We start from the raw sequence: 23752 nt of genomic DNA, 5'->3' as shown, positions 1-23752 counted from the left end.
CTTTAGATTTTCAATACAAATAATTGAGAAATGTACAGAGGGACCTCTCTCTTACAAACACAACACATCTCGGTGATCGTTCGCACTTGTATTTACAGCTGATCACTCAACAGACACATGTTAATGTCAGGCGTACTGTCAGAAGTGGGATTCGAACCGGCGCCTCCAGGAGAGACTGTGACCTGAACGTGCCAGATCGTCTGTTCAGCATTTTGTTATTTGGACATTAACATTCGTGGCCCCAACGTTTGACCAATCACGATGGAGGAATGCTGGAGCGGAGGACATACATTTTATTTCCAGAAGGGGGCGTTAGTCAAATAGTAAATAAAATATGCCGAATGTTATCAAAGCTAACAAGTTCAAATCTACTCAAGCGACATGGTGAGTTGTTAGACATTTACCACAGTGCTTTATATGATATCAATTTTAGCACAGAAGGTTTTATGTCGGTTACAAATAACAATGTTTCGATAAAAAAAATGTTTTGAGTATGAAGCAGAATTATTTACCCGATCCATTAAATGTATAAACCATTATTAAATATCTGCATTTATAATTTATTGTCAAATTATTCAGCCCCAGCTGTTTAACTGGGGAACACCCCCTACTCCGGGAGAGCAATGTCCAAATAAGGTAATGTGCGTCACGCAGCAGGTAGAAGCGACTCTACTCCACAGATCGCAGGTTCGAGTCCAGCGTGTGTCCAAATAATTCAAAAAGATAACAAGTGTCCTATCTGTGTCAGCTTCAATAAATGCATCACATAGATATCTAAACAAAACAGCCACAGAGCAGACGCGGGTTTAAACGACGGGTTTATGGCAGGAAGCTGCACCGCCCCTGAACTTTATTGTGTCGCAAGTTGACGAGCTAACACTGAAGTGACTCTGCTAGCAGGGAACGGAGCCGTTAGCTTGACTGCTAGCCGGGTAGCACAAGCTCGACAAAGAGCGAGGACGTCCACTCATCTAAAAAGAAAGCTGTACGTAATCCTGAAGGTAGTTTTTGGGAGGGACGGGGCGTTGACACGGTTATGTTCAGTTATAAACGGGCAGTGAATTACTTCACGTAAGCTAATGGCTAACGAGTTGAGTGGCTAGCATTAGCAGCGAGTTAGTTAAGCTAGCAACTAACTTGGTGATACATTAGCTAGCTAAAACTAGAAGCTACACTCGTTTCCTTTTCTCCTAATCTCTCTGAAAACATAAAAAGCTGTTTGACCTACAGAGTCTATTTTTCCATCAGGTCTGTATCTTATTATATTGAAATATGTGCTGTCGTTAAACTAATCCTCCTGTCAGACACTGAAATATTCAGCAAAGCCAGTATGCTAATGTTGGCTAGACAAATATCTTGAGGCTGTCAAACACTGTCTGAGTGTTTTCTCAGTTTCTGCACTTTCTCACGGTCTCTTAAGCCATCTTCCTGGAAAGGTAGCAGTATAAAGCTTGCTACAAAATGCCAAAGTCCTTTTTTAATATGCATGCGTGGTTAAGAGTGTTTTTTATTAGCCAGAGAGAGATAAGTGACCACTGCAGGGATTTCACTGCTTCAATCAGTGTAAAGTAAAAGTTATAAAGTGTTATTTGGGTAGTTTAATGGATTTTCTTGAAATGCTTGGCGTAATATAACTTATAAAGATGCACTCCAGTCACTTGTTTAGTTAGGAATTATTACTTTGAAATTGGATCACTTATATTTCTATGTATGTGTTTCATATTCTGTTTATGCAAATAATCTTCAGGGTCTCTTGGACAAGTTTCAACCCAATTCAGTGAATAATAAGCAATTGGCGATGCTTTGAATACACATACAATGAATCACAGAAGGGATTAAATTGAGGGGTGACCAACAACAGTGGGAAAAGCCGACAAAAATAAAGATAGTCTCTAATAATAAAAAGCCAAAGCCACGAAAAAATGTTGGATGATGACTATTTCAAATGCCAGAATAATTGATTTGATTTATACAAAAATTTGAAGCAAAACAAAAAGGAGGTCGCACAAAATGGTTACTGTTAAACTAATATGAGTGTTGATAAAATAAGTCATTTCAAACAGTTACAACTGCTGGTTTGGGGGTTTTAAGATCAAATCTCTGAAATGTCTTAAGGGTAATAATTTCATCTGGAGCGCTACTTTAGGATTTTGGATGTTCCCATGAACTTAATAAATCTCATAATCTCCGTCTCCAGCATGGCCTCCATGTCTCCAAACAACTTCTCCTGGGTTGAACCGGGAAAACTGGCCGGACTGGCGCTGCCCAGGATGACGTGTGAATACCAGTACCTGCTGGACAACGGCATCAAACATCTGGTCTGCCTGTGCGAGAGAAAACCACCTTACCACGACTCGTGCCCAGAGTTGCAGCTGCACCACATCAAGATCGCCGACTTCACTCCTCCCTCACCGAGTCAGATTGATAGATTCCTCTCCATCGTGGAGGAAGCCAACTCCAAGGGGGAGGTGAGAGCTCAGATGCTTGATAGACTGTGGCTGACGAATGGTCCTGCTTATAAAAGTGCTCGCAGGACTCTTGAGGTTGAGTCTTTCATTGTGCACAAGCTTACAAACCGCAGGCATTGTAACCTAATACATCTGGCAGCAAATTTACTTGATTCTGGCAAAAAAAAAAAAAAATCCTGGAACAGTTGGGAAGGAAAAACTGTCTTTCACAACCTTGCAGCTCCTCCAAAGTGCATGAATCAAAAAGCAACAGGGATAAAAAGCCTTTGTCAGTGTGTTGAATTCCATGCTATGTATTACATTTATTCATGCCTCATAGCAGGTTTTTATAGGTTAGCCTGTTTTTACTTAGTATCAGCTTTCTTTAAACAGTCGGACAGGGTCGGTGTTCCTGGTTGTGCTCAGTAAAGTAGTTTAAAAAAAGTTCCTATCCTACCGTCTTTTAATTACTCAGCCCCAGGACCTGTTTAATACCAGGTATTTATTCCTAATTACAACTAATGATAATTTTTCAATAATCAACCAAATGATTCATTAGCTTTATACATTTCAGAAAATAATAACTCTCAAAACCAAATGTCAGGATGTCTTCAGATCACTTACTATGTCAGATTAACCCAAAAATATTCAGTTTAACATCACATAGGACAAAAAAAACAGACTCCAACAGGTAAACAATTCTAAATAAATGGCATTTAATTTATCAAACACAAAATGTAAAAACCCTGTCTAATAAAAACAACTGATGCAGGATGTGTGTGCAGACTGTTTAACAGAGTAAATACTGTGTTGTTTCCTCTTCAGGGCGTGGGAGTTCACTGTATGCACGGACACGGCAGGACGGGCACCATGCTGGCCTGCTACCTGGTGAAGACGAAGAAGCTGTCGGGGATCGACGCCATCAACGAGATCCGCAGGCTGCGACGCGGCTCGATCGAGACCCACGAGCAAGAGAAAGCTGTGGTACAATTTTATCAGCGCACAAAGTAGCAGTAAAAAAAACAGTTCTGCTTCTGTTAGGAAGCAAACGTCGTACAGTTTTTACAGGTAATAAGTATAAAATAAGTGGAAGGAGTGCCTTGATTATATTGCTAAATGAACTTTACTATCTTGGAACAGGAAATACAAACAGTACTGAACTTCTCAGCCCTGGGATATTTCACTAAGACAAACATCTCTACTGTACATACAGGCACACGCCCTCATTTCACATGGTACTGTATTCTGTCCTTCTGCTCGCACATCTTTACTTTTGTTTATATAGATTATATAGACTGGTTCGCCCTACGTTCACAGGGCTGTAACCTTCATTTAAGCACTGGACTCCAGGGAGAAAAGACGCTGGCGCTCCTTGAACGTGAGCTTTTCAGGAGCCGACGCTCTCTTCATCTTCTCTTCCTGGTGTCTGTAATTAAACAATGATATTAGCCAGGATACTTGAATTTTATTAACAGGGAATCACTTACGGGGGCACAAACGGTAGCACGTGCTGTTTTTAAATTGTATTTATAAAGTGTCGTCTGCTGATTTATGTTACTCAGGGATCACTCTCAAATGCTTTAAAGGTTTTTGGGAGAGAAAAATGTACGTTCGCCCCCCAAAAAGGAAAAAGCCCGCATGTCGTTTCAACAATCAGTACGACAGTGTTCGGTCCGCCACATCCTCCTTTCAGAATCACGTCACATTTAGCTGCTGTCATGGCAGCCGTGTGTGACTGGACGCTTGCTTCAGTGTGTGAATACACTCCTGCAGAAAAAGGTTAAAGAAGACTGGAGATATCGACGCACCAGGGAAGCTGCACTTTTGCCGAAGAATTAAATCTATGAGGTGAAGGACGGGCATGGATGCTACTAGACTGTGCTGCAGCCTTGGTAACACTTACATCGAAACCTAAATTTTTTCATTTTGGGGTGAACTGTTCCTTTAAAACAGTTAGACTAGATGAGCTTTGTGTGGTATCAAACAACTGTGCATGGAGATTTTTGTGTCATTAAGTCATAAAGAGTCGAAAATGCTGCATAAAAAGCAGTTTTGCCAAAAAAACAAATGTTAAACTCACTCAGTGTTGATTGTATCTTGACCCGGTCCACTTGGTCTCTGATCTGCCAGAGACACGGACATGTTGTAATGTGCAATAAAATTAAAATGTCTGATGAACACAGGCTCTTGTATCAGCGGTTTTCAATTTTCTGTTCAATTACCTGGTTTCGCCTTGTCGTCTTTTCGGTTTTCCAACTTTTTGGGTTCAGCGGTGATGTTCCCAGCAGAGCTTCTCCCGTTCTAAACAAGGAAAAGACATCATTCGATGTAAGTTCCCATCTCTACTTAACGCAGAGGCATTTCTGTATTCATTAAAGTTACTTATACACTTTTAATATAATATTTATAGACATACTGACTTACTTATGCAACGTTTTCATGCAGATACTTCTATACTAGTCGTAAATCACCATTATACACTACAACATGGAGAAATAATTTATAGACAATGGAAAAAAAAACTGCTCCAGGACATCATAAATATGTTGAAATTCATGTTTAATGTGTTTTCAGAAGGAATATAAACTCCTGTGAAAGTGTAATCATTAGTATTTGATATTATAGTGGTCCAAAACATCCCATCCTGTGTACTTTTAATCTGTTACTTATTATTAATATGTGATGCTTTGTCTTACTTAAACCTGCTTTATTTACTCTAGTAGTAGAAGTACTTTATGGTGGATCTTCCCTTTAATTGGTCCTTGTGTGGCGCCTCACCTGTGTTCTTCTCTCCAGCTGCTGTATGGTCAGCATCATGTCCAGTTCCTCGTCTTCCTCCTCGTCCTCGTCCTCTCCTCTCTGCTGAACCTCCTGCAGCCTCTTCTGAAACTGCCACTCCAGGCTGAGCTTCCTGAGCCGGTCGCTCTCCTCCGCTGTCCGCTTGGCTTTGGCCTGGAGCTCCTGCACCTCCTGCTCCAGGAGCTCCACCGCATGAAGCCTGTGCAGCTTCTCCAGCCTCTCCTGGGCCTCCCTCCTCCACGGGCCAGACAGCTCCTGCGTGTCTTTTTGCTTTGTTGGGCCCTGAGTCGGAGGTTCTTGGAAGGAGACGTGTTTTGTTGGAGTGATGCTGACTTGTGGTTTTGCTGCTTGGTCCCTGTGTGTGGAGGATCTGTGTGATGGATGTGAGGGCTGAGGTAGCTTCTTGGTTGCAGGAATGGGACATGCATAAATATGGTTAGCCTGGCTTTGAGGACTCTGTTTGTTTCCGCTCACTTTGAGGGTTCGGCTCAGCGTCACTGCCAGCAGAGATGAACTCTGGAAGGTGGTGAGTGGAGGATTTGTGTGTGTGTTCGCCGCCCTGGTCACAGGGATGTCTATGCGTATGGGCTGGATCGAAGGCGTCGGTGTTGGATGTTGTGAAAAAGGAGTTCTCCAGACACCGGCGCCACTTGTGCGGCTGCCCTGCTGCCGCTTTGTGGCAGGACAGTCATCCGAGAGGATGTCATGACTTGAAACACTGGAGCGGATGGGGAAAGATGAGTAGTGGCTCATGGTTTGCTTTGCTCGCTGCTCCTTCTGCTCCCATAAATTCTGCCTTTTGTCCAGCAGGGGGCCTCCACTGTCCACGCACAGGTTGTCCTGTGACAGGGCCTGGCGCTGGAAGAGGAAATGCAGAGATTGTTTTAGCATGTTACTGCTATTAATTATCATTTTATGCAGTGAAGCAATAGAACTAATTACAAATGTGCCTGTGACACAATGTTGAGGTTTATTTAGTTTTGTTTCCAGCAATTTAAACATCCTAGGTTTGTGTAGCCATCTTATTTTTATGAAATATTAGTTGATATGAACAGTTATTAGTGTTTCCTTGTTGGTGTGACCAACATGTTTTATTGTGAAGGGTCTCCACCCCAAAAGATCAGGAACAAACTGTCTTTAAAAATACATTGGATTTTATAATCTTAAATGTATTTTTATATAAACATTTTTGTCTGAAAATTTATGGTAACTCAAGTGTATGTTTCAGATAAATGTAGCAAAGTAAAAAGTATAATATTTACATTTGAATTAAAGTGGAGTAGAATGATAAAGCAGCATAAAAAGAACCTTTAAATTGTACCTGAATTCCTTCCTTGAGTAATTGTTTGGTTTCATTCCTACACTGTGAACGATATGTTGACTTTCCTTTCTTTACTGCTGATTAAATAATACATGTGATGAAACCTTTTTGCTCCCAGAGGGACATTAATACTCTTTATTTATTAAAGACCCACCATTAAAGTCCTTTTACTTGAGCGCTGTCCGTCTAAAGGCCTCAGAGAGACTTTCAGTGTTTGCTGTGGTCGGCTGGAGTCAGACAGTTGCTTGTCCTGGGATTTAGGAGTCGGAAGCGTCAAGTATTCCCGGTGAAATGTCTGAACACGGACATGGAGAGTAACCAAAAATAAATAAATTCAGTTGACCGTGACATTTTGGTCGCTGTGCAGCTTTTCCTCCATCAATTCCGTTTTTTAGCAACTGAATATTTTACAAATTAGACGGAGAAATCTAGAAAACTCACGTCGGCGCACAGGTTAATACTGGAGACGGCAGCCATGTTTACTCTCACATCGGCGTGAACAGGTTCATCTGCATCCTCGGGGCTAAAATCTGCAGAAAATAAATACATTTGGGTCGTTCTTATGACTCAGACATTCATATTATTTCACAATAATGCATTTAAGTGATGAAAATAGAAGTGCACCCACTGGTCATGTTGGGGTTGGAGCGGTACAGTTGTCTGTTTCTCTGCGTTATCTGCTCCTTCTTCCTCCTGCTGCCTCCGTGATGCTCTGATGGAGCGGCGTCCACCACACTGTACAGCTCCACACTCTTACCGTTTGAATTAGCCAGACTTTCATCACCTTGTGACGCAAGGAAAAAGTCTTAATTCGTGGCCTGAAGAGCAGACATTTAAAACAACAATGGTTTGACAGGTGGAATAGTGTACCTGGCTTCTGTTGTGAGGTCGGCTCACTCAGTAGAGCTCCCAGGCCGTGGTAGCTCGCTCCAAACTTGGCAACCTGTAAGGTCACAACGGGGCCAGTTTGCATCATGATCGCTGCCGCCCTGAATCATTGTGAGAACAGGTCAAAGGTCAATTCTCCGTTTTATTGGCATATTACACTTTTAGTTTGGAAAGTGAAGATTGTGCTGCTTCTTGATAATACTGTCTGACCAAACACAGATGTTTGTGACTTGGCAATAAGCAGGCCCTTAATTCGTCTTTCATCGATATCAACATGGAAAGTCGTTGAACATTCAACCCTCACAAGGTTGTAACTGGTTGTACAACAGACTATCAGGTGTCTACCTCTCTTGGCTGAGGCCGACCAGGCTGTGACCGTCCACACTCAGCAGCTGATCCCCGGCTGTTAACCTGCCGTTCTTTACACAGTGGAGACACGAGACAGTTTGTTGGTTATTTCAATTTTTTCTTGTTTAATTCCCTTAAAAGTATTCTTTACATTGAACAACTCAGCTCAATCAATAATGTGTCAGCTCTCACCATTTCAGCCGGGCCTCCCCTGACGATGGATTTGATATAAATCCCAAGGTAACCTTGCCCCGCTCCCTGTGGCAAAACAAGAGCGAGGACGTTAATTAGCTGAGACGTTTAGCAGATATATTTCATGTTTGAGCAGTTCCAGTTAGTGAACACGTCAGAATCAGGGACAAACACTGAGGCAGTCACCTTGGCAGCCACGATGCTGACCCCCATGCCACTGTTCAGAGGCTTGTTCAGAGTGACGGTCACAACCTCTGGCTCCCTTTGTGCTGCCTGTTGTCAAAGGAAATAGAAATAAAACTCCAAAAGTGCTGTATTTGATGTTAAAATTGAATTATATTTCAGCAAATCTGTGTTTGTGCTTACCAAGTATGAGCTCTCTGCAGAAGACGTTGGTTCATTGAAGTACACGGTCCAGTCACCTTTAGAGGTCGGCTGGGATGTTAAGGAGCAGAGACCTGAGGAGAATGACGTCACACCCGTTTTTAAGTGTGTTTATCTTCCATGCGACACATTCCCGCTGTTTCATATTAACATTTTGACGTACCTTTCCGGCACATCGGCTCCAAAAACTCTCTAAACCCTGGAGGGATCCCTCTCACAGAGTCACAGGAGTACCCTCCCTCCGGCAGCAGGAAGGGCAGGTGGAGGTCGAGGCTCTCCTCCAGCTGGACGTCCCGTCCTTCGCTCAAAATCAGGTTATCTGCAGAGGCCGCCGCAGCCGTCACCACAGCATCGATCAAATCCTGCAGCGAGGATGACATGTGGATCGGACAGCGGAAACATTTCAGGAAAAGGTCGTTCTCGTATGTGGATTGACATTTGTCATTGTGTGACAAGGCTTCAGGGAGGGGACATCCAATCTGTCTGCAGTGACCCTGAGAGGAATACTGGACACCTTCCTGCAGACGCCTCTGACTGCTGACCTCCTTAGAGAGGTAGAAAAGTCCAAAAATAAAGTAATGTATACTCGCTAGAGACTGCTGAAACAGTGTGAAGAATACAGTACAGTTCTGAGGTACTTGTACTGGACTCGAGTGCAAATCGTTGCAGTTTAACCTCTGTTTTTAGGATATACATTTTTTTTAACCTAAACTTAGGAGGTGGAAATTAAGCAGTTATTTCTTTATTTAAATCAGAGGATCATCAGTGGCTTGAGTGCACATAAGAGGCAAAAACTGGGGCTAATTTTGCAATTTACTGTGATAATCTGCTGCTGGTGGTTGAATTGAGTCTTGCACACAGCGGATCCACTGAATTCACTTCCTGTTATATCAGTTTCATGGGGAAATTGACATGGCTTTGTCACACATTCACAAACCCGAATATTCAGCAAAATATTAGAAAAATCACTCAAAAGCGTCCCACTATTCCTCATATATTATTCATGGTCGTATTCATCATTTTAAATAATTCATATGATTCAATCTATACTGCTGAGCTCCTGTTCTGTGGTCGAGGAGGCACTAAATCATCGACTCTGTGTTGCATTTTCTCTGCCCAGGTCTTATTAGTAGCAGCAGTACTTTCATTTCTACAGGCCGTTCCTCTTGATTTCACAAACGTCTTGGAGGGATTTGTCCCAGAAAGCATCATTAGACTGTGGTGTGAAACAGGGGAGGCAACAGAAGCATAAGAGGAGAGGAAGAGTAGCTGAAGTACTCACAGAGGGGATGTGAGGCTCATTGGTTGCGTAGAGATAACCAGCCAGCAGCGTCTGCAGCTGCAGCGAGTTCAACTTGAAGCAGGTATTCTGGATGTCCTTCGCGTCTTTCATTGAGTACTTATTCATGGTCAGGAGCATGGTTGCCTAGAAACAGCCCAGGCAATGCTATTTTAACAGCTTGTACCATCTGAAATATGTGCTCTGACACGCAATTAAAACCTGCAAAGCATAAACAACTTCAGACATGTTTCGCCTCACAAAGAGAGCTCAGATTGATGGACAGAAGACTCTGTGTGAGCCTTGTTTTTTACCAGAGTTCGTCCATGGACCGACCTGAACAATGTGCCCGAGGTGGCAGTCAGCAGCCAGCTCCAGGCCCTGCCTCTCCGCCCAGCCCTCGATGGCCATGAGCCTCTGGCGGAGAGCAGCTCCCCAGTAGTGGGAGCGCAGGCCGGGAGTGTCGGCCCCGGGGCTGGTCAGCTGGTTGAAGAGCCAGGCGCTGATGAAGTGGAAGAGCTGGGAGAAGAGCTGGATGGTGAGGGCGGGGTTGACCCGACAGCGGCGTAAAAGAGACATCGTGTTCATCAAGGTGTTCAGCACCATCTCTGCAAACGGGCAAGATGGAAGTTTGTAGGATATAAAACATCTGGCAGCCAGTGATGGCCAAGTATATTAAGTACAATTTTAAAGTACTGCTGCTCCATATTTCCTTTACTCTACATTTTGGAGGCAAATACTATACTACATTTATTTTAAAACTCAGGTGAATCAATCTTTTGCAGATTGCGTGCTGCGTCACAGCCAGTAGCACATTTTGAAGTTATGTATTTTATCTACAAATGGATGAAAAAGCTGATCACAAAACCAAAACAAAAAACTGTATACAGCATGAACATACATGTAAATATATGTATAATCTACTTTTACTTGCACTTTTGATACCTAAGTACATTTAATATCAGATACCTTAAGACTCATAGTAATATTTTACCACTATCTTTATTTTTACTCACGTAGGACTTTCTGGATCTTTTCACATCACAGTTGGCAGCATCACAGCTCCTCTAAGAGTCTTAATTGATGTGTGCTGAGTAAATTAATTACTGCTGTGATACATAAATGAACAATTATTTACCTATACCAGCCGGCAGTGGGCCGTGTTGCTCCGGATCAATCAGAAAAGTTGGCAGGTGCTTCCTTAACTCATTCTGTAGACAGTGCAGCAGGCAGCTTGGGGAGAGTGAAACATATGTTAAAATCAAAACTTTACACTGCACATTTACATTATGTATTCAAAAACACATTGAATATTTTGTATTTAAACCTTTTGCAATTGAGTGTATGTGAAAAAAGGATTCAAGAATGATCTAAATCAGTTTTATTTAAGTTTTACACGGCGTCACAACTTCCTGGAAATCAGTCTTGTGTCTGCTGTAGGTAAAATGTTGGTTGATATATAAACACGTCAGCCCATCAGTCATTGATTTCACAGACAGAGAAGACAGAAAGATTGCATGTTGAAGTCAGAGAGTCAGCTCTGAAGTGCTTGTGTATACATACTTTTTGTATTTGAGGAGCTCAGGGCTGCTGCTGCAGCAGGAAACCTGTTTTTAAAGCGGTTTGTTTTGGTGTCAGGAGACTTGTGGTGCCTCCAGGAGGGCAGAGGCTTGGATGGATACTTTTGATGACATGTTTTTAGCACAGGGACTCATTTGATGGGTGGTGGAAGGCGATGTGGAGTGTGTCCTGCAGTTTCAGTTGTCTGTTACCTGTAAGCCTTGTGCACCAGGTGGGACAGATCCAGCTGACATTGCTGGGTGAGCGGGCTGAGGTGTTTGTCATGCTTGAGGAAGTTCAGCAGCTCAGAGGAGTTGGCCATCCAGAAGGCGAGAGCGCCGGCGATGGCCTGCTGCCTCTGCAAGGCAAATATAGCAGCGGCGTCATATAAACTCAACACCTGGCAGATGTGACTTTAATTTCACAGTGTGCTTTTGAAGTTTGAACCGTCACCCGTTCAGTGTGTGCACTTGAAACAAAAAGAGTTTCCTCGCACTTGCCTGCATGACCTTTTCTGTCATGGCCACCATTTTGTCTGCGATGGAGGTGACACCGTGCGTCTGCCCCGAGGGCGGAGAGCCTCGCCTGTAATGGCGTTGTAGAGCAAAGCGTCCCGCGGCGTAGAGGATGTACGCAGGTGAGAGCTTGAAGTGAACTGTGGAGCTGTTGGTGTAATTTATGACTGCAGACAGGAAGGCCTCCTCAGCTGAAAGGTAGAGAACACCAGCAGGGGGCAGGAGGACGTTATGAGACGGAAGGCAGGCGGCTTTCAACTGAGGCGAGAAAATAAAGAGTTTCATACTCACAGTGATCACAGAATTTAATTCCAATTGGTAATCCAGGTTGATGAGAGAAGTCAGGAGGAAGACTTCCTGCAGGCTTCACTCCTGTGTGAATGTAAATGTGAATATTTAATGTTTTTCTTTCTCGTTCCTAAAAGTAGACAGGGCTGTTATAGTTGTCTGCCTTAACAATCAGTTATTGGTTAAAACTAAATAAGACATTTTAACCATAAATTGCTTATCCTATCATTTTTTTAACATTTATTTTAGTTCAATATTTTTTCTAATATCAGTATTTTGTATTTTATATCTTTGATAATATATTTATAATTGTTATTTGATACTTTCTGTTGTATTTGCACCCATCTGTGATTGTTGTTTGATACACTTGAATCTTTTAAATTCTTAAAAGCGATTATTTGATCAGTCATCAATCATCAACGTCCCTAACTGTTAAGTTTTTAGGATTTAGGGTGGAAAAAAGCTATTTGAAGAGGCTTTTGGAAGAAATGTGTAGCATTATTCACATTTTAGACATTTTATAGACTAAATAACTAAACAATCAATTAATAATCATCAGTTTCAGCCCTGTATATGTTTATGATTTAATACAGTAGACTGTGCTGTTATTTATCGTTTCTCTTTTCCACAGTTTGCACATGACTCACCCGGGGCAGCCGGCCTCTGTTGCTTCTTTGCCTCACGGTTAGACACACAAACGCTGTTGTTGTTCAGTGGCTTCTCAGTTGACCTGGATGTTTGTTCAAAGGGGCGAATGTTATTGTACAGGCCTGAAGCCAGCAGTCTGGGAGAAAAAAAACCAAACATTCATAGCAAACAATGAAACATCTTTACCCGTTCTCATCCTCTGAAACCTTGTCAGCCGCTTTGTTCTTCTCTTTCTTCTTGTCTTTCCTCGACAGCGTCCTCTTGAAGTTTTCGATCACGCCTCCTTTTTCCTTCTCGTGACAGTTTTCCTTTATTGTCGAGCACATGAAGAAAACATAGATGTGAGATTGTGTTTGAGCGAGGAGAGAATGAAGCGGCTCGACTGCAGATAAACGCTCTGAGCGTTACCTCCGAGCTCTCCTTGTCTCTCTTGAGCACAAAACGTCCTTCTCTGTTTTCTTTTGTCCAGTTTAGTTGCACAACCAGAGGCCTCTCGTCCAGATCCACTTTGCGTTCTTAGTCCACAGTGAAAACACAGGAAAATAGTCAGAGCATATTCATAAATCAGTGACAAACCCACTTACTGTAACTCTAATTTGGAAGAAGAAGAAGCCAGGTTCAGTACCTTTATTGCCGTGGATCTCGTACAGGGAGTAACTCGTGGTCAGCATCTTCATGTCAGGCCTGAACTTCTCTGAAAGAGTCTCGATCAGCTCGTGAGTCGGAGAGTTGCTGCAAATGCGCAGGCACTTTGTGGCCACGTTTCCTCCGACGTGATCCTCAAAGTAGAAGCGCATCACGCCGTGAAACTTCAAGTTCTGTTCGTCAAAACAGAAAACTGTTAGAATCTTGATTTTAAAAGGAAGTCTTCAAATGCAAGGTTTCTAGTTTGCTGTACTGTGTGTGGAAACAAAAGACAAAAGAGGGAAATGAAAATGTTTCTCCAGAGCCATCGTCACTTTCATCAATCCAACTCCCAACACATACACTGTAAAACTATAGTGCCATACAGTAGAGAAGAATAAATTCCACCAAACTGCTGACAGTCAAGTTTGAAGCATAAAAAAAAAGTGAGAAAGATCTCGTTTATTTCTCACATTTCAAGGTGACGACTTCAGATTGCTTGTTTGTTCCAGTCAACACCTCAAAACCCTAAAAACATTCAGGTTACTACAACTAATAACGGACAAATAGACTGTCGAGCAGGTTTGTTTACTTTGTCTGTCATTCCCTGAAGTTTGATGCCAGCAGCTGTTGATCTAACACAGACAGAGACACACTCCTTCAATAAGCGTTTCTGATATTGTCTTTTTAAATAATTTTGATGACTTTAGGATACAACAAGCACACAGTCCTCTCACAATACGGACTTAACTAATTCAGTGTTTTCCCCCTGAAGAAACTTATACCAGACTTTAGATTAACTTTGAAACAGGCAGTTCATGTGTCAACAATCTCTATGATATGATAAATATTATAGTAGATGAATACAGTCGATAGTTTAGCCTTGAAATATGAAATATATTGAATATGTGAGATTGAACATAAGTAGCTGAATAAAATCAAATAAGCTGCAGACCAGCACAAGAGATCGTGTAAAAATCTAGTAGCATCCCATGACTTCAACAGTTAAATGCACTTTGGTGGGTGCAGTGTTTATGTCTACAGACACATTTAAAACTGTGGTGTTGGCAGTCACAAACGGAGAAATCATACGGTTTATGAGCTCTGTCGGATGACTCACCTCATCAGGTTGGCTTATTTCAAACAAGTCCAGTCTGTTGTTGTTCCACTGTCTGATGACTTTGGCTAATCTCTCTCTTTCTTCCTCTTCCGGCATTTTTCCCCCCCCGAATAAACTCAAGAGTTTAACTTTTAACTTGAGTGGCTGCTTCAGATTCTTCTCCAGAGAGGAAATATCCTGTGGCTGTAATCTGTCCCGGGTGTTGTTTCTTCTGTTTCGGACCCCACCCCTTCTTCAATCTATTCCCCATTAGTTATAACCTCATTGTGCTGCAGCAGTGAGGTTTTTAAACATAATTGCCTACTTCATCCCCACATCCACGTCCCCTCTCAAAGCCCCCACATCCCCCTGCCCTCATTTAACGGGTCAGTGGATCTTTGTTATGCGAGGCGAACAGTTTCCTAATCATATATCTGTCACAGGCAAACGATTCACCTCCTTATAGTCTGCCACCAAATGTAATCTGTCACTTTCTCTTGAATCTTTTCCACATTATTTCCACCATCCAGGGTGCACATCTTAGTTTCTCACCAGAGTTTGCCGGTGCACCTCTTTGCACTTATTTTTACCCTCGCTGCAGAAGTCATCATGTGACTCGGACAGTGTGCAGGACTCTCAGAGCCATGAGAGAAGTCCATCCTCCTTTTCTCAGCGACACGGATATTTACGCTTGAGGGGATCCCACTTCTCATGCATACCAGTGATTTACAACACAATTTATGGTCTTCCCCATTCAGTTAGCACTATGTGTATGTAGGGCAGCTTTTGTTGGCTGCTCTGAAGCCCACAATGGAACAAAAGCCTCAACAAAAGCAACCATTAATTAGATATACAGTATAGCATTTAAAAAAAACACACAACAACTTAACAATCAAGGGTATTGTTGTCTGGATGGTGGAAAATGAGTAGAAGATGAAACAATGATTAATTTGAGAAACGGGTAAAGGTTTAAGTAAAAATCTTTAATTTTTTTTTTGCATTTATGAAGTAAAAAAAAGCGTAAATCAGTCAAGGTTACATAACAAAGGCACAAATATAATACAAACAACCAAAATCAGCAGATCTACTGCTTTTCAATATCACTTTTTCAACATCACTGTCTTATTTTGATGGTGTGTTTCATTATCTTAATAACAACTAGCTCAAGGCGACATAAGATTAAAATCTGGGTATAAATAAACATAATTTCACTGTGGAAAATTAGCACTGTAGAGGTGTGAGGCTGCAAAGATATGGATTCTCTCATCCTTTGATTTCCTGACACCTACTGTGTTTCATCCCCTCATAGTGAGAAAATATATCGTTAACACCTTTTAAGGCTTCAGAACATCCAATGTAACACAAGACTGCAATAACAACCACCGCAGTACATTTCACAGTACTTAACACTGGCTGTACCTTTGATAACGAGACAATGGGACATCAAGCATATTGTAAACTCGGCACATATGTAGGAAATACACCATCAATGTTCCAGGTCTTCATGGCGTCAGTCATACGATAAAGCTGTTGCCCTCTGCATCCTTTGACTTGTTTTTCCCGCTGTAAGAAAACGCAACAAGCACAAGAAACACAAGAAAGGCACGTTAAGGACTAAAGCATGAGCAGCAAGTGTGTTTTTGCCTCTCAGACATCGAGTTGTCCACTTTTTTCAAACTACTCTCACCATCTTCCCGTCTCGACTCCTTTCTGTTCTGCCATAATAATTGCTTTTCTGCTAAATTTCTTCACCTTTGTCTTTTCTATTATACTCAAACACTGACAGACGGACATAAATATATATAATAATGTGTTTTCAATAAAATCTATTCACCGTCCTAGATGCTCCACATCCTCGATGGTCTCTGGCAGCACAACTCCGCTCATCTCAGGCAACATCGTCACCAATGCGCTGTACAGCACCGACATCACACCTGAAACAAATGTTATCTTAAGTTGCTGAGTTTGACTTTCCCTTATGTGTGTGTAATTCAGAGAGTATTTGAAGAACATCATGGCAGGAAGATTAAAAACGCACCATAAAGCAAAAGAGGCAGGTCCTGCCAGATGCTGGCCAGTCTGTAGAGCAGAAATGGGGCTACAACTGCTCCGAAGTCAGCGGCAGATGAACACACCGACACACCTATATTTCTGTGAGAGAAACAGCAAATCAAACCACAACAAAGTAAGACTATCACAGTTTATCAAAAGCTAATCCTTGTCAAACCGACAGACATTGGATTCAAACCTTAGAGTTGTTGGGTACATCTCTGTGTTGGCAAAGTTCAGGGTCTCAATTCCAATGGCAACAGCAAGCCTCCCGATAATCACCACTGACTTCTTAAGCCAGACATAATCTGTTAGAAAGACAGACGGAACAAAAGGATGGACATATTTACATTCACAGCATTTTGCAGGCGCTTTTGTCCAAATCGACTTACAATAAGTACATTTGTCTCGCGCTGGGATGTGTGGTCTGATCAGGAAGCCAGCAGAGGTCACGGAGGAGGGGGGGGGTCTCATGGAAGAATTTGGGTAGACTGCAAACGAGGCGCACTGCAGCGTTCTATATACGCTTAGTCACAGAGGCTGGGAGTCCTACTAAGAGAGAGTTGCAGTAGTCCTGATGGGAGATGACCAGCACTTGGACCAGGAGTTGCGTTGCGTTCTTTGTGAGGAAAAAACAAATCTGCAGGATCGGGCCACAGCATTGATGTTTGGGGAGCAGGACAGTCTGTCGTCAAACATCAGGCCCAGACATTTCTAGATTTGCGTTTCAATGTGGGTATCGGTGGATGGGGGATAAGACAGGAACAGTTGGGATGTCGTCTGCAACAGTGGTAAGAGAATCTAAGAGATCTACTGTCCATGCAGGAGCCAGATTGGAGAGGAGGATTTGGTGGTTGACTGTATAAAACTCAGAAGTCAAGGAGAATGAGGACTGATGAGCGAGTCCAGGCCACTGTGAGGAGGGCCGTCTCAGTGGAGTGAACAGTCCTGAAGCCTGACTGATTATGGTCAGGAGGTGGTTTTGTGAAAGGTATGGGATGCAGGTGGAGGCATCATCATTTTACCAAGCAAGAACTTGGATGTCACCACCAACCTCTGGTGCCTCAGTCATCTGTGCTTACCCATTGGGACGAAGGGGACTATGAGGCAGGCAACGCCACCGGTCAAGTTTGTGACGGCCATGACGGAGCGTCGGCCGAATCTGTCGACCAGCAGGTAGAAGATGAGGCCGGTGGGAAGCTCCACCACAGCAGAGAGGAAGAAGTCCAAGTAGAGGTTATTGCCTGTGATCCCCAGCCGCAGGACCAGGCCTTGAAACACGACAGCACTTGTAAACCTGGATAAAAGGAATATCAGATAATATATTATTTGCACTTAGCATCAAGTATTATATTGTATCATGTAGTAGGAAAAAATAACAAAGAAACACCTTGACTTACCAGGCATAACTTAAAATGAGTGTGTTTTTTCTTATATTTGCAGTCCGAAACAAATCCATGACTGAAACAGGAGTCACTTCTTTCTTTTCCTCCAAAAGATTAATCTGGAAAATATTACATCGAGGAAATCTATCACATTTGGTCAATCAGATTTCTAGATGATCATTTTATTCAGCACAGTAAGCAGAAGCAGTTTTCTTATTAAATGTTGTCTCACCTCTGGAAGATTATGTGGTAAAGATCTCCCGTTGCACTTTGCAATATTCGCAGCAACCCTCATGGCGTCTGTAGTCCTTTTTTGTGAGAATAGCCAGCGTGGAGATTCAGGTACAATCCTTTGGAAACAAACACACGTCAGTTGGATTCGGATGTTAATATCAGAGCTACACCGCATATGAGAAGAGAGCCATGTTTGTATACCAGTGGTACGAGATAAACAGGATGCAGGGCAGACTCATGACCAGCTGCAGGGTCCTCCAGGAGGACAGGAAGTAAGCCAGGCCCGGTAGGATGACCATGCCAGTGGAGTAGAAAGTCCGACTCACCATGGACACAAGTTTCCTGTTGTCTGATCCGAAGAACTCAATCACTACAACAAAGAGAGATGGCGTTGTAGCTGACAGATTTACCCTTTTACACATGTATTCATTCGTCAAAGCAAAGGTACTAGTTGTGTCCAACATCAAGAAACAGAATTAGCAACAGAACAAGGGATTAAGAGCACCTCCATGATCATTACAAATTACTCGAGGTCTCCAGGTTACACTGGTCCTTTCAGATGAGCTCCAGTGTATGAACATACCGAGGACGTAGCTGGCTGTCCACGCTCCCTTTCCGCAAAACCCTTGTAGGAATCGAAAAGTAAGCAGCAGCGGGTACCAAGGCGACAGCATGACCCCGACACCTGAGATACCAAGGCCAACCATCGATGCAATGAAACATGGCTTCCTCCCAAACCTGTAAAAAAATCAAGTAATTAGAAAACTGATTGTGAGGGGGGTGGGGGTACAGCTGAGACTAAACAGTGCGTAACAGACCTGTCAGCGATGTAGCCAGTGACGAAAGCTCCAACAAAAAACCCACAGGCCAGGAGAACTTGATTGAGATCAGCAAGCCAGGATCTCTCACAGACCAACGAGAACTAGAGGAGTAGAAATGTGACATGACATTGCATCTGAAACCAAAGCTAAATGTATTTACAGGTAAACTGTGCCATGACATTGCAAGATGGAAGGTGGAAGCCTCAAAACTGTTCATGTTGGTAGGCAGGAAGAAGATGCACCTACCTCAGAAACAACCGTGCTGTGGCTTTTATCAAACACCCATCTGCTGTCACAGGAGGCCAACTGGGTGGCATTAGAAGTCAGCAGCCAGTCAAGCTTGTTGCATTTGTCATGGCTTTTGCTCCAGTCTACGCCAAACCTCTCACAGCGGCTGAATGATCCCGACTGTTCAGAGCGGGGAACGGTGACTTGCCGCACCTCGAGGTCCGTCCAGCCACATTCCTCCTGGAGGCGCTCGGATTCAGGTGTCCAGCACCAGTGGTCCGGAGTGTGCCCTAAGAAAACCACCCCGACCAGTACGAAAGCAAAGAGCATCAACGGTAACGAACACAGCGTAACAACCTTCTTCTGGAAAGGCCCAAAGTCTCCTACGAGCTCCATGAGTTTGTCTACGTTTGCCATATCTTCTGGTTATCTGGTGTCTTGCATACGATGCTGTGTCTGCCAGAACTCTCCTGTCTGAGGATGTCTCAGGGGAGGTGTGTCTTTAAAGACAGGAGAGGGCGACAGGTGTCCTCCCTCCTTTCTCGTTCTTGAGTTTACTGGTCATCTTTTCCAGGAATTCTGCAAGCTATGATTAATTGGCCTGTATGCACGACTCCAGGGGCCCCCACACCATCCATTTTTAGAAGAGGGAACTATTTTCGTCCAGGCTTCATCAATGAAAATAATTAATACATTAGCTACATGGTTGCCATGCTGAACAGCTTGCAGTTTCAGCTAGTAAGTGGTATATTTGCTATTTAAATAAAGTAAGCTTAAGGAGTCAAAGTCCTGAAATATAAAGAAAGGAGATTTTTGTACACTTAATAAATAGAACGGTGCAACTGTACACCATCTGAATTCAAGTTCCTCTCTTCTATGGACCGATGACGAGCTCATCTGCCTCGTTAGATCATCGCAAAAAAAACACAAATTAAACAAAATAAAATTTAAAAAAGCAGTCTCGGTTTGTCTCCCACCGTCACCTTTGCCTATACACACTTTTCTGCATGCAATTGACTGTAAAGATTTACCAAAATGGCGCATTTCAAAGAAACATACTGTAATCCAGGTTACTGAATTACCTTTGTCTAAACTTTGTCTACAACATCATATACATCAAGAGTGGCACCTTCCAGTCGAGTGGTCTTCTGAGAATTTTGTCTCGTTTCTTTGGTTGAGCTTAAGCAGCGTGACATATTTTATGTTAATGTACACCGACATCAGTCGGAGCACGGATTGTCGTGATGATCAGTGATTTTTCGTGTTAAACTTTTCTTTTAAATGTTTCAAAATATATGTTCCTTTGATTCAGTTTGACCCTCAAGACCTCTGCTAACTATCTGATATCTGGCGTAAAATGAGAGCAGCAGTCCAAAAAAACATGATCTTAATTTGTTCTGCGTATGAGATTAATGAACACAAACAAAATGGAGAAGCTTGAGACAGACAGAAGACACAGCTGTGCTCACACTGAGTTTTCGGCATTTAGCTTCATGTAAATATTAACAAAAAATGGAACATCAGCGACACTCTTACATCACTATCTGGCTGTGTTAACTGATTATGCAAGTGTGTTTTTTTTTTTGTTGAACTGAGACATACTGTATATTGTGCCTTCATAATCTCCATAGCAGCTGCCTTTATTGTATATTTGTGTATCAGCTACTTTTAATTTAATCTGAGGAAGATCTATCTGTCACGATTAAGGCAGAAATATGTGCGCTGATTTCTTGGGGTTCGAACATTGTCGGAAGCATTTAGGACAATGTAAATACACAACTCAACAAGTCATTTTTTTTAGCATTTTATTGCGGAAATGTTACATATTGTACAGTTTCTCTGAAGGCATTAATGTCATTTATTTAATTTCCTTTACAGAGTTCAATCAGTTGTGTTATAAAAGTAAGATTAAGGCAAGTTAATGGTGCAGTGACCTTTTCATTTGTCTCTTAAAGCTGATTGTCACATTATATATATATAAATACATGTATATTATATCTATATATTAGTTACAGTTTCATCTTCCCACTGCAGATAAGATGAGGTCCACTGAGGGTCTGTCTATGGGGCTCTGACAGCAGTGAGAGAACAGCACCCTCCCATGTTCGCCCAAAACAAAGTCACCTCCCAACTTCAAAAGTAGAGAAGGGAAAAAATAAAATAATAAATAAATTATCAATGAATCCTAATAAACCGGCCGTGTAAAAATCCTGTTGGTGAATTTAAAACATTTATGAATAAAAAAATCAAGATTTTTAAATTTTTTTATTGTGAATGATTTCTTTCAGTTTCGCACACCTGAAACATGTCGTCCTGAATCGATGGAAGCTCTCGTGGAAACTCCATGTCGTCGGCCACGTACTCGGCGTACAGCAGCATGTTACTGAAGTTTAACACTTTCTTTAGAGACGCTCCCAGGCCGAATGCTGCGTACGTCTGCAACACCCCAACAGAGTTAGCAGCTCACTTACCATCAGAGAGAATATGAAGTGTGTTTTCTGTGTTATTGCTGTGTAGAAAGTTGACCTCTGACCTTCCTCTCAGGGTCCAGCAGCATGTCGTATTGACAGCCAGTCTCCTGCAGCCAGTGTAGCGCTCCCTCCTGACAGCCGAAAGAAACGACCACCGCTTCAATCGAATGTGCGTCCAGGGACCTCTGAGCAATAATGTCACATATAGAGGATAATAATAGTCACGTGTGGGTGAGAACATGCAGGATTATTACATCCAGCATTCATTCTCTGATTAGGATTTTGCAGTTTTCTGTTTGTTGTGTCTGTCCGAACAGGTGAAACTGCAGTAAACATGATTTCTCCCCACTGGTGTCTTTACCTGATTCTTCTCCAGATCTTTGAGATGGAGCCGGCAGAGCAGACAGGAGAACTGTCGGATTAACACCAGCAGGATCTTTTTACCTCTGCCGAGATATTTCTCTAACCTCACTTCTCTGCATAACACACAGAAAGGGTAAGCTGATGACGGAAAGTTTTAATCAAACGATGAAATAAAGAGCACAATTTGTTTTCTAGCTCTATTTCTTATCAGGTACAGCTGCTCACACAGAAATAAATCAAACCCACTCTCCTGTTCTGGCACTGATGAGAGATGTATCTGGTGAAACGCATTTTGACGGATGGTCTCTCTCCAGAGTTTTAGCACTCAGTTGTAACTCATCATCCAAACGCTGCAGAAAGGAATCCCACTGCACCTGCGTTACATCGAGCACAGTCGGTAAAAATCAAAAAAACAAGACGCTCGCACATGAATGTTTGTGAAAATATCTGTTACGTCCGTGACTCACTTCTAGTTGTTTAAAGTCCGTCAGCACGGCCCGTAAAGCAGCACAGCTGGAGGAGTCATACAGAAAAGTTGTTTGAGTTCATGGAAATGATCACTGTCGTGTCACAATTTGTAAACTTTGTAAACTTTAAATATTATATCCTCGCTCCAACATCATTTTTGATTCATCAACTTATTGTTTTTTCAAAATTTGGTTAATTTTCTAATCGTGAGAAATGTCCTAAAGCTCAAGTTGACGTCTTAAAATAGTCCAAAACCTAATCAAATCTATAATGACCCTCAGTAGAGCACATATCTCCACCAAGCTCCTTTAAATCAGTCATGCCTAATTCAATATCACAGATGAAAGTCAAAATGTAATCACCCTCATAGATATCAGCCATTTGAAATACGCTTCATGGTGTTTTTTCCACACTCCTGCATTTTTTTTCTTGAGAAATTAACAAAAATGTTGCTAAAAATTCACATGAGTGAAAACACGACCTCCCTTAGCAAATGATTACACTGGAGGAGCTGGAACGAGGGCATGTCATGTCAGGTGTTAAACAATAAGAAGCTCTTACTGATTGTTTATTCTCCACAGGTGCTCTGCGTCCGCTTTCTTATTAACAGACAGACTGAAATCAGAATGAATACAAGTAAACAAACTCATATCTGCATGTCAAACAGTGAAAAGCTGAATCTGCGGCGCTCTTAAAACTACATTTACTCATATCTATTTCTAGAAATTAAAGTGATTTCAATGTTTTGCAGTTGCAGAGGCTGTTTTATATAATGTGGTCAGTGCTCGTAACCTTCTGTACAGATCTGCAGCAGCTTCAATCAGACCCAGCAGTGACTGTTTCTGCTCGATGCGGATTTTCTGCCTGATGAAGTCCTGGGGAGAGCCTGCATAAGCAAAAGTAAATGAAGTTAGCGTGTAACAGTCTTCTCTGCGTTCATTCTTTACGTCCAATGATTGACAGGCCTCCTGCTCCTGATAAATCACCAACCAGCTGTAGGTCACAGCGTCTATTTTTACATGCTGCACAAAGTGCTGCCTACCTTCCCGGCTCTGAATCTCGGCTCGTTCCAGCAAAGCTTTTCCTCTTTCGACGAAAGCCGCGAGAGCTTTCGCACAGGAGGCTGCGGCCGGGTCGGCTCCAGCAGCCATTTTATCTTGTGTGATCGTTGCATGAGTTGTGCAACTTCTTATCAGTGCACCAGGGGTGAAGCTCAGTTTAAAGGGGCACTACGCTGATTTTACACATGAAGATCAGTTCACTAGTCATTAAGGGTGCTATGTGGTTTGTGAGAGGTTGTACAATTTGTAAGGTCTGAGGAAATCCTCCTCAGTTCATCCT

At 42.4% G+C, this 23752-nt stretch overlaps 4 protein-coding genes across 5 annotated transcripts in view; 1 reads left to right on the top strand and 3 right to left on the bottom strand.

The window, feature by feature from the left end:
• The first annotated feature begins 656 nt into the window (after positions 1 to 656).
• dusp23b (dual specificity phosphatase 23b) overlaps positions 657 to 23752 on the top strand; it is a 49238-nt gene continuing 26142 nt past the window's right edge. The window contains exons 1-3 of one of the 2 annotated variants that reach the window (XM_037071599.1): positions 657 to 985; positions 2198 to 2468; positions 3273 to 3431. In XM_037071599.1, the coding sequence (XP_036927494.1) occupies positions 2199 to 2468; positions 3273 to 3431 (429 nt within the window). In that variant the 5' untranslated portion in view covers positions 657 to 985; position 2198. Of the gene's footprint in view, positions 986 to 2197; positions 2469 to 3272; positions 4631 to 23752 lie in introns of those variants that run through there. The other variant, XM_037071600.1, reaches the window with a different exon arrangement.
• On the bottom strand, positions 4524 to 14524 carry LOC119004544 (afadin). The gene is made up of 23 exons (XM_037071542.1): positions 14414 to 14524; positions 13295 to 13487; positions 13078 to 13184; positions 12856 to 12977; positions 12669 to 12751; positions 12025 to 12105; positions 11719 to 11924; positions 11431 to 11576; positions 10797 to 10891; positions 9995 to 10266; positions 9662 to 9805; positions 8543 to 8741; positions 8362 to 8453; positions 8182 to 8268; positions 7996 to 8061; positions 7801 to 7874; positions 7438 to 7556; positions 7196 to 7351; positions 7009 to 7097; positions 6722 to 6862; positions 5226 to 6104; positions 4670 to 4748; positions 4524 to 4570 (listed from the first exon to the last, which is right to left on the bottom strand). The coding sequence occupies exons 1-23, from the start codon at positions 14507 to 14509 to the stop codon at positions 4524 to 4526; spliced, it is 3573 nt and encodes a 1190-aa protein (XP_036927437.1). The 5' UTR covers positions 14510 to 14524.
• oct2 (organic cation transporter 2) lies at positions 15409 to 19891 on the bottom strand. Its single transcript, XM_037071567.1, has 11 exons — positions 19128 to 19891; positions 18879 to 18982; positions 18644 to 18798; positions 18262 to 18430; positions 18059 to 18176; positions 17842 to 17945; positions 17524 to 17738; positions 16641 to 16749; positions 16431 to 16543; positions 16227 to 16326; positions 15409 to 15955 (listed from the first exon to the last, which is right to left on the bottom strand). The coding sequence occupies exons 1-11, from the start codon at positions 19524 to 19526 to the stop codon at positions 15907 to 15909; spliced, it is 1635 nt and encodes a 544-aa protein (XP_036927462.1). The 5' UTR covers positions 19527 to 19891; the 3' UTR covers positions 15409 to 15906.
• LOC119004563 lies at positions 20898 to 23612 on the bottom strand. The gene is made up of 9 exons (XM_037071584.1): positions 23454 to 23612; positions 23204 to 23297; positions 22973 to 23026; positions 22411 to 22456; positions 22190 to 22317; positions 21942 to 22056; positions 21643 to 21765; positions 21408 to 21545; positions 20898 to 21240 (listed from the first exon to the last, which is right to left on the bottom strand). The coding sequence occupies exons 1-9, from the start codon at positions 23560 to 23562 to the stop codon at positions 21127 to 21129; spliced, it is 921 nt and encodes a 306-aa protein (XP_036927479.1). The 5' UTR covers positions 23563 to 23612; the 3' UTR covers positions 20898 to 21126.

Source organism: Acanthopagrus latus, chromosome 16 (genome assembly GCF_904848185.1).
Source record: "Acanthopagrus latus isolate v.2019 chromosome 16, fAcaLat1.1, whole genome shotgun sequence".
Taxonomy (NCBI): Eukaryota; Metazoa; Chordata; class Actinopteri; order Spariformes; family Sparidae; genus Acanthopagrus; species Acanthopagrus latus.
This window is presented reverse-complemented; position numbering and strand designations above follow the sequence as displayed.